The sequence below is a fragment of the Hipposideros armiger genome, unplaced genomic scaffold (genome assembly GCF_001890085.2).
Source record: "Hipposideros armiger isolate ML-2016 unplaced genomic scaffold, ASM189008v1 scaffold_635, whole genome shotgun sequence".
In the NCBI taxonomy this organism is placed as follows: Eukaryota; Metazoa; Chordata; class Mammalia; order Chiroptera; family Hipposideridae; genus Hipposideros; species Hipposideros armiger.
Genome location: NW_017731985.1, coordinates 104,596 through 114,649, shown reverse-complemented (window position 1 = coordinate 114,649; position 10,054 = coordinate 104,596). Strand labels below are relative to the sequence as shown.

The 10,054-nt window shown below is 47.5% G+C and overlaps 1 protein-coding gene across 1 annotated transcript in view; it reads right to left on the bottom strand.

Moving 5' to 3' along the window:
• The window catches only part of CLPB (ClpB family mitochondrial disaggregase), a 135,021-nt gene that overhangs the window by 36,591 nt on the left and 88,376 nt on the right, over positions 1-10,054 (bottom strand). The window contains exon 6 of the mRNA XM_019625652.1: positions 605-702. Within this exon, the coding sequence (XP_019481197.1) occupies positions 605-702 (98 nt within the window). The remainder of the gene's footprint in view (positions 1-604; positions 703-10,054) is intronic.

Genomic DNA, 10,054 nt, shown 5'->3' with positions numbered 1-10,054 from the left:
GCCACTTGGCCAGCCCTGAGATTTGTAATTCTAATTCTTGGATTCTACCAAATAGTTTCTGAGCTAGAGCTGGGTGGCTGGGAGAAGCAGAAGGCAGCCCTGGTTTGAGGGAATTCAAAAGTATGGTTGAGTAGGGTTGAGAAGATCAAATTAAGATGCAGATTTTTTTTTCTTAGACTTGATGCCAGGTTCTCAGGAGTGTGTGTGGGGAGGAGGGGTCAGGAAATGGTTCTAGAGGAATAATGACAGGAAAGGGCTGCTTGATGAGGCTACAGAATGCATGAGGCCTGGGGAAATAGCACTTGAGCTAAAGATTCTGTCTCAATCGCCTACCTCCTATGAAAAGGAGCTGGAAGGTCCATCTCCTCAAAAACTGATTTTGAAGGTTAATCCTTAGAAGCTGGAAGTGGCCCAGGCCTCTTCCTGGTCTTGACAGGGACATCTTCCTATTCTTGATGAGACTGGGGGGTGGATTTGTATTTAAACAGACAATAATCACCTAAGGAAAAGCGGCCTTTGGTGTGGAGCCTGACATAATTTAATGAATGAAAGATGAAATGCGTCATGGAGTGCCCACAGGCCTTCTCCGTGCTCTGAGACTTACCTTGGCCTCAGAAGTCCTTAGAAGCTTCATCACTTCCCCTTCTCTGGCGTAATCCAAGGGTGTGTGTCCCATTTCATTCCTCTGTAGGGGGTTGGCTCCTGGCAGGAGGAGGAGAAGAGAAGCTTGTCAGAGGCTCTGTGAGCAATCAGCGAGACCTCCGCCTTCCCTCAGAGGTGGCTTGGGCCCCGATTTTACTGTTAGGAATGCTCTTAGGAATACGGAGCCACAAAAACCTAAGAGATTATAGAATGGTGGGAAAACATGCCAAGCTACTCTTAGAGGAGAGTTCTTAGTCCTCTCTGACATAAAGGTCAGAGTATTGGGGTTCCCCTATGTGCATACACACATGCAGAAACACACTACCCATACTACCACACACATGTAGATATGTTACACAGACACACACAGATGTACTGTACACCTACAAATACACACAGATGAACATGCTAACAAATATACCAAACACACAGATTCATATCCCCCAACACCAATGCATTAGTCATTAAAATACTCCTATTAATAAACTCATTTGCATAAGATGAATATTCATTCATAAAAATCATATAAAAGGGCTCCTTTCTAAAGCAGAATGTCCCAAACAACAGTGAAAAGGCCCCCCTCTTTCTGCTCTCTGTTCCCCTCTCTCCTTTAATGCTCTTTTACCTCCTGCATTTCCTGCCTGCCAGAGTCAGCTGAGTCCTCTGGGAGGGTGTGGCTATCCCCAGCAACCAGGCTGTGCCAGCACCACGGTTTGATGCTCTTACCAATGCTAGCTGTTGGCAAGTGTGTGTATATGGGCAGGCTTTCCTCCAATCATTAGTTCTTATGATTTGAGGGCAAAGAGTTTTAAGTATGACAAAAAGAAGGGGCCTGCCGGGAACCATGCATCTCCCCTCTCTCTGTTACATACCGGCAGCCCATGAGCCTACATAAAGTGTTTACTGTGTGCAAAGGCTGGCAGTCGTGGAGGAAAGGCCATTCTGACCTCCATGCTGTCAGACTCTCCCTTCCAGTGCTCAGGTCTGAGCACCTCATGCTCCTCTTCAAAAACTGTCCATTCCATTCAATTTAGCAAAGCTTGGATGAGTGGGGCTTGAGGACACAGAAGAATCAGGTCTGGCCCTGCTCCAAAGGCACTCCTTTCAAGGCAGGAAGAAAAACACAAGAAATCTGTGCCTTGAACACAGCAGGTGCTCAAAACTATGTGTTAAATGGAACATTCCTTGATCTTTCTTGCTAGGTAAGTGTTGTCTAGAAGTAAAGAAGAGTTGAGACTCAGTCCCTGCCACAGGATATAATGGGCTGGCTGCGGACACTAAATACACAGGCAAGGATGAGTCAGTGCGGGGCTGGGTGGGAGGAGGTGGTGGGGGTGTGTGTGTCCCCCGCCGCTGTTTGTTGATGGACAGTAAAAATCAGCATTTCTCAATCCCAGACTGTGGGAACACTTATATCATGATATACAACCATTCCTATTGAAGCTCTCTGCTTCTTAAAGGCCTATAAACTTATTAACAATAGCAAACATTTATTAAGCATTTACATGTGGCTGTCGGCCTGGGCTGCAGAGGAAAAGGTGAGAGGAGGAAGGGAAAGGGGCAGAGAGCAGGAAGTATGATCCAGGCCAAGGAGACTTATAAGCAGTAAGAAAAAATTAATTCTTTTATATACAATCCTATTTTCTTACAGGAATTTGCTACACAATATTAAGACATAATTTTTAATTGAGATATAATCCACATACCTTTTAAAGTACAAAATTTAGTGGTTTTAAATATATTTACAAAGTTGTAAAATCATCACCACTATCTAATTCCAGATAATTTTCATCATCTCAGAAAGAAACCCCATAACCATTATCAGAGACCACCTCTTCCCTGTTCCCCACAACCCCAGCAACCACTGTCTACTTGCTGTCTCTATAGATGTGCCTACACGTGACATCTCATATAAATGGTATCATACAATATGTGGCCTTTTGTGTTTGGCTTCTTTCATTTAGCATAATGTTTTTGAGATTCATCCATGTTGTAGCATGTGTTACATGCTACATGAATGTAGCATGTACTTCGTTTCTTTTTATGGCTGAATAATATTCTGTTGTGTGGATATACCGCATTTTGTTTATCCATTCATCAGCTGATGGACATTTGAGTTGTTTCCCCTTTTGGCCATTATGAATAATGTGGCTATGAACATCTGTGTACAGGTCTTTATGTGGAAGTATGTTTTCATGTCTCTTGGATATAGATCTAGAAATGGTGATAATAATAGCTGCTGGTATTTACTAAGCACTTACTATATGCCAAGCTCTGTGCTCTGTACTTTATATACATGATTATATCATTTAATCCTTACAACCATCCTGAGGGGCAAGAATTAAAATTCCCATGCTACAGACATAGAAACTGGGCTCAGAGAAGTGAAATAATTAGCCCAAGGTCACAAAGCTGGTTATTTCCTTGGACCAGCAGTCAAAACCATCCCGGATTTTCTTAACTCTAATTCTCCATACTCCCACCAGGGTGGCCATGACATTCCCCAGCTGAAAAATCCTTCAGTGGCTTTTCACTGCTTACAGAATAAAGTACAAGCTTCCTAATAAGCAGGGTGTCAATGTTCTTCTAATTGGTAGGCAAGTCCTCAGAGGCTCAGTTGGAGCCTCATTCTTTGTTTCAATTCTGTTAGTACTTTCTGGGCACTTCGTATTTGCAGGGTCCTGTAAGCAGGATGATGGGGGACAGGCAAAGTCAAGGAATAGTTTTCTTTTTCTATATATCTTGACCACTCTGTAGCAACTGATACCTTGGCCATTTTTCTCCTTTGAGTTCTATAAAACCACTTTTTCAGGTTTTCCTCATACCCCGGTGACTGCTCCTTCTCTGTCTCTTCTTCCTCTCTTTAAGATTAAATGCTACCTAGAGTTTGAGTCTAGGCACAGTTCTAGCTCTTCAGAAGCCAATGGAGATGAGAGATGACCACACAACTGTACCTCACGCTGAGTGTGACCAGCGTGCTGCAGGAGGGACAGACAGACAGTACTGTCTGGGCTGAGGGGCCTGTTCGCCTGGCCTGGCCTTCCCAGACCACTTGGTTCTCTCTGGTGCTCAGCACTGAGGGGCTGTGAGGGCTGAGGGCCAGTGGCAGACAGCACCCGCCCCTCTCCCGGGAGCTCTGGGACCACAGCTAGGGCAGAAAGGGAACTGTAATTAACCAGTGGAAAGGCCTCCACTTTCTTTGGCAGCCTAAAGGGGAGCTCTGTCACTAGATATGGGCTGGAACAGAAGGGTGATCAGGGAGACACCTCTAGAAGGGAAAGAAAAGAGGAGTAAAGAGAAGAGAAACGGATAAGGAAGAGAGAAAAAAATGGGAGAGAGAAGGGGCGGGGGAAGAGAAAGACAAGGTGAGAGGGGAAGACAGTGGGAGAACTGAGGATGAGATTAACCGCTTCAAACAAGTGCTGTCAGTGATCTATATTTGCTTACAGAATGAAAAATGTGTGCCATAAACATTGGCCACTGAGTAATTTCTAGTAGGAGTTGTGTCACTTCTCATCAAGGATGGGATGGGGACAGGTAGGACATGTCTGCACCAGGGCCAGCCAGCACAGGGACGCCTTTTAAAGCAGTGCTGGGCCTGTCTCCAGCCCAGGAGGCTCTCAGTCAGGCTCCACCTCAGCCACTTCTGAGGGGGGAAAGCCAGCTGGGTTCCCCAAGGTTCTGGAGCCTCAGGGTAGCACGTCTGCTCCCATTTTAGGAAGGCTGAGACGGGGGGCACCATGGATAATGTCCATCTAATATTAGGACCCAGCCCCCACACCCTTGCCCTGATGCTCTGACTTGACTAATTGCTGTAATAATTGATAGAACCTGACTTCTACAACTGATCGATTTCACCTCCACGACCAACGGCCACAAACCATTACACTCCAATAAATAACCACGTTGGGCCTCGCCCGCCTGCCCTCTCTGGAGGCATCAGGATGGCCCGTGCCCTGGCCTGACCTCCCCTTGCCTCCCACCCAGGGCCCCTCCAGGCCGAGCAGCTGGTCTAGAGGGTCAGGCTTCTGGGAGCAAGTGAGAGGGCTGGGTGAAGTACTAATCGCAGGCCATCCGTCACCTCCCACTGGCTGTCTGGGGCTGGGGCCAACACCTGGAGCACCCCAGGCAGTGCAGTGCAGGACCCCTCCCCTCCTCTCCCGGCTCCAGATTAGTGTGTCCCAGCTTATAATATTTGATAAATAGCAGACTGGCTTCCTGGCAGCACCGCTGCGGCTGCGCCTGCCCGCTACAGCTGTGGAAGGTCACTCATTGGGGAAATATGTTTCTGTCAGTGGTATTGAAAAAAGTTTAGTGGAGTGACAGGCCTCAATTTTTCAAATTTTATTAACTCTATCCTCTTAACCATTTGTCTTGAATTCCTTCAGATTCTGGGGGCTGTCAATAGGGCTGGGGCCAGGAAAGCAGGATGTGGGGAGGGTGGTGGTCATGGGCTGGTCCTGGTTGGTGCTAGTGGCTGGCTGCGGTGTCATCACCCAGGTCAAGATAAGGCAGTGGAAATAGTGTTGGTGAGAGAAGGCCTGGCTCACCAGAGCCCAGGAAGCCCCCTGCTCTTCTCTGGCACAGCACTTGCCTTTGGTTTGACACAATCATAGACTTTCTGAGAGGAAAAGGACCTTCATAATTCCCCTCTACTCCATCCGAAACAGGTGGTCACCCCGGCTGCCCTGAATGTGCCCGGAACCCAGCTCCAAAGCTCATGGCTCTTCAAGAGGTTTCCCCCACTAAACTGAGGGCAGATCATTTTCATACGGGCCCTAACTGCTCTCTCCAACCCCACTCCCAACTTGGGGTCTTCCAGCAAATACCTGTTATCTTTTAAGACCCAGTTCAGGCTTCTCCTCCAGGAAAGCTTCCTTGTCTCCCCTCACCCCAGGTCTGGTACCATCCTTCGTGCTCCCACTGGCTCTTCTGCTTCTGTCTTACCGCGCTGATCGCTCTGCGTTAAAACAGTCTCTCTATCCAAGACTGAGAGCTCTTAGAAGTCAGGGACCATGTCTGATCCACTGCTAGATACTCTCTACCCAGCACAGGGCCTGGCAAACAACAGGTGTTCAGTAAGCTGGACCAAACGAATAGACTTTTTACAGGTGCCATCTTCTGAGGCCACGCACAACATGGCTATTCTTTCTGCCCCAGAAGAGCCTTCTAACAGTAAGTGTGTGACCATGTTCCTAGCTCTTGTAGGTCAAAGTCCCTCTCTGCCTGGGTGGCAGATTAAGTCAGGTCAGGGCCTAACATTCCCTATGCTCTGTGACTGGCAAGTGGGGAGGCAGTGGCTGGAGACAGAGGCCCACTTGCCTTTCCTGGGGAGAGTGCTGAAATTAGGGTGGGGTGGGATTCAGGTCTCAGAGCTGGTGGGGGAGGAGACTTGTTCCTCCCTCCTCCCTTGACACTACCTTGTCCTGGCCCTTTGCCTACCTCTGAATATCAAAGGAGATAACATGTATTAAAAGGGTTTAAAAAACACACAACAGTAACTGCCCTATACAACTATGTTAGGCTATTATTATCAATAATATTGACATGGTCACTCCCTGTAGGTCTGTCAGCTCCTCACCCATCTGTCCCACCCCCCACAGTCCTATCAGCCACATTGACCTTCCAGGGATCCAGGTCTCCCACCACGTCACTGCAGCTTCGACGACTCACCCCTTCCCTTACATGCAGCTGGCTCCCAGCCCTGTAAAGAGCACTGGATAGGGAGTCAGTGGGGATTACCATTCCCTGGCTGTGTGACCCAGGCACTTGTTTCGCTTCTCTGGTAGTAATGATTGCTACCCTGCCTACCTCTAGGGGTTTTGTTTGGACTGAATAAGATAAAAAGCTCAAAAATGATTGAAAAAAGGACTGTACAGGCTGCACAATTTTTTTTTGTTTGTTTTTCTTTTTTAAAGATTTTTATTGGGGAATTGGGGGAAGGGGTACAGACAAGTTGCTGTCCTTTTGTTCTTCAGTCTAGCTGTGGAGGACGTTGCTTCACCGGCCCAAGTTGGCAACATCATTGCGCTATTCCCGGGCGAGGCAGATCAGTTGCCGGCTTCTGGAGAGCCACTCATGGCGGCTGCTGGCCGCTCACGCTGGCTGCTGGCTACACACGGTAGCCCATGGCAACCCACTGCAGCAGGGGCTGCAGCCTACACCATGGCCAGTGACTCACGGCAGCCCAGCTCCAGGTCGAGCTGTTGTTCAGCATCTTAGCTGTAGAGGGCAGTGTCACTGGCCCTCACATGTGGGATCCGAACTGGGGCCCTCTGGCGTCCCAAGCCAGCTCTTAACCAATGCGCCACTCGGCCGGCCCCGTACAATGTTCTTTATAATAACTTTCACCTTCAATCTCCCTTCCCATTTCGACGGCTAGCTCCTTTACCACTTTCATCCTTATTTTTACTATTTCAACAGTCTGCTTACTATCTCTAATTAGAAGTTTTTGTAGGTTATAAGGGAAGTCTTTTCCATGACTAGAGGTGTGGAGCGAGCTCTTCTTTTTGGTTGTGAGCTCCCATCAAGGAAGCAGAGTCAGAGAGAGACAGTGACTCATCACATTGGAGAAGCTGTGCACTTGCCCCATCCCCACACTCACCCCGATACTTGTCTGGGCCACACCTTGGGCCTGGAACCCACCCCTGTCTCCCTGACTACCTGTCCTTCTCTGGGAAGCCTCCCCGCCCCTCCAGCTCTCAGTGTTCCCCTTCTATCCCTGGCCTCCTGTTGTCCTCCCTGCTCCCTCCCTTTCCTGGGAGTCCATCCCTGTTCACAGCCAGTCTGTATATAGCTCCTCAGGTCAGACAGACCAATTCCCCTCGTCTTCGCAGAGCCCTGTCCAGATGCTGAGGAAGCACAGCAGAACTGGGACTACAGCCAGGTGTCCTCACGGCTTATCCTGAGCTTTTCCCATAGACCACACACACCACTGGGCACGCTTAACATATGTACACGCAGGTACATGTGCACCTGCAGACGTGCCTCCCCTGTAACCAAGAACCTTTACTGAGCACTTTACGTGTCATACCCTGTGCCAACTACTTCCATGTATTTAATCCTTACCAATTTGGTGAAGAAAGCAGGAGAGGTATTACTTTTTTCCATTTTACAGATGATTTAGCTGAGTCTGGCAGGAGAGTAGGATGAAAGGAAATGGGCTAACATTTACTGGGTATGAGGCCTCTATACACAGTGTCTGAATTATTCATCATAAGAAGACTGTGAGAAAACAGAGGCTCAGAAAGCTGAAATAATTTGCCCATGGCCACACAGCAGACGAATAGTAAAGTGGGGATTGAAAGCAGGGATTTATTATACTATTCTCTCTTTTGTAGATATTTGGAATTTTACATAATAAAAAGTTGTTCCTATTTCTAAAAAGAAGCCAGGTCTGGTTTTCCACCACATAATGCTACTTTCCGAAGGCTTAATGACTCAATAAGAGGGGAAAATCACCTCTTCTCTTTCCTCCAGTGTGTTCAGATGCTCCAAAGCAAAGATGGGGGCGTTTCTAGAGGTAGAGTTGGGATAGACAGCTTTGTAGAAAGGGTATAAAATGGGGCTCCTTTTCCTCCCATTCAGGGCCTCCCTATCTGGGGGCCAGGCGAATGGTGACCCACATACACTGACCTCCCAGAAGGTCATATGGAAGTCCTAAATCCCAGTGGACATAGTAGGGTAGGATACCTTGCCTTCAGGGAGGTGGATTTCTAAAGTTCACGGAACAGAGAGCTACTGCCTCATGGCTGGATCCAGTCATTCCATTAAAACACACTGAACACTGAGGCTGGGCCAGGGGCTGGGCACACAGTGGAATGAGACTGGTTTTTGCCCTTGGGCAGAACCCAGACTGGTGGGAGACAGACAGGGACAGAAACAATGATAATACAGTGTGGTGCAGGGGGATAAGGATACGAGGATGATGAACTCCCTCCCCCCACCACAGGGAGCCACATGCTATGTAACTGAGGGGATGGGGAACCACAGCACCAGCTGGAGAAGAGCAGGATGTTCTGCACTGAGTTAAGCACTAAGAAATAAAAGGATGGAGAAGCCTGGGAAAGGGAAGGGTAGCGCCCAAGGTCATGGAGACTGAGCTAGAAGCCTTCCAGTCCAGGGATGGATCTATCTATCTATATTTGAGAGAAAAGTGAACATTATTCTAGAAAAAGTGATCAAGACAGAAAAGAGTTTAGAGCCATGTGAGAATAATGGTTTAAGGAACTGGAGGTTTAGGCTGTAGAAAAGAGAGTTCAGGAGAACATGCCTGCATTTTCAGGTTACCTGATGGGCCATCATATGGACTAGCAATTAGGTTCATTCTACATAAGCCCAGTGATAAAATTAAGACCCTTGGAAGCAGACTCTGGCTGAATATAGTAAGTTTCTAACCATCAGAACATCCAAAGATAGACTCGGAGCAGTCTTAAGAGCAAATGAGTTCCCCAGCACTGGAAGTGTTCAAGCACCGAGCAGGCGACCACTTAGTAGGCCTACCACTTACACATCAGTTTACAGAGATTTTTCAAGATTGTTAATTTGTGTTTGTTCATTCACTCAAAGATGCCTCAGCACAGGAAAGGCTGGCTTCAGCTTAGCTAAAATCAGAGAGTTCCTATGGAAATTCAAACATGTATTTGGCCACTAAAGGCCATACAAAGTTTAATCAAGGCCAAATCATTTGCTTAAACCAACTATTGGCTGTGGGAATAGAAGGGTACACTGAGACACAATTTGTGATTTTTTTGTGTGCATGATATTTTGCTCTTACAGTCCGAATCTGGTCTTTGGCTGGGGCTTGTTTATGTACCTACAGATTGTCTTACAAGTGGCTGTGGTGTCAGGGTGAAATGATTTAGCCAGCAGGGCTCCCCAACTCTCCATTTCTTACCCACCCTATGGGGACTGCTTCTGCACAGACATAAACATGCTCCTGCCGTTACCTTATTGCACTCGTCACATGGGGAGGCTAGAAGGCTTGATTCAGGGATATGATTGGATTTTAAATCCCAGTCTCACAGGATTTTAATTACTGGTCTGGGGCAGCAGGGATAGGCGCTGGCTGCCTTTGGATGGAGGAGGTCGATACGCCACTCCACAACTTATTGAGCCACAATGCCTGCAGACTCTATTGCTCTATTTAATCATCTTTTGCAAAATTTACAGTGGAACAGGAGAGATCAATACGGAATTTATCACATTCTCTTGTAAATATGAGCCAGGAAAGAGTTCTAGGCAGTTTGTTACTGAGTGGGAGGGAACATGTCTGTGTACAGCTGGGCATTAGGAGATGAGACAAAATCCATACTTCTTGGCATAAGCTACAGATGCTCAGCCGGTCCCTCTTAAGCCTGAAGGCAAGTTCAAAGGAAGAACACTGATTCATTCATTCATTCCATCAACCAAC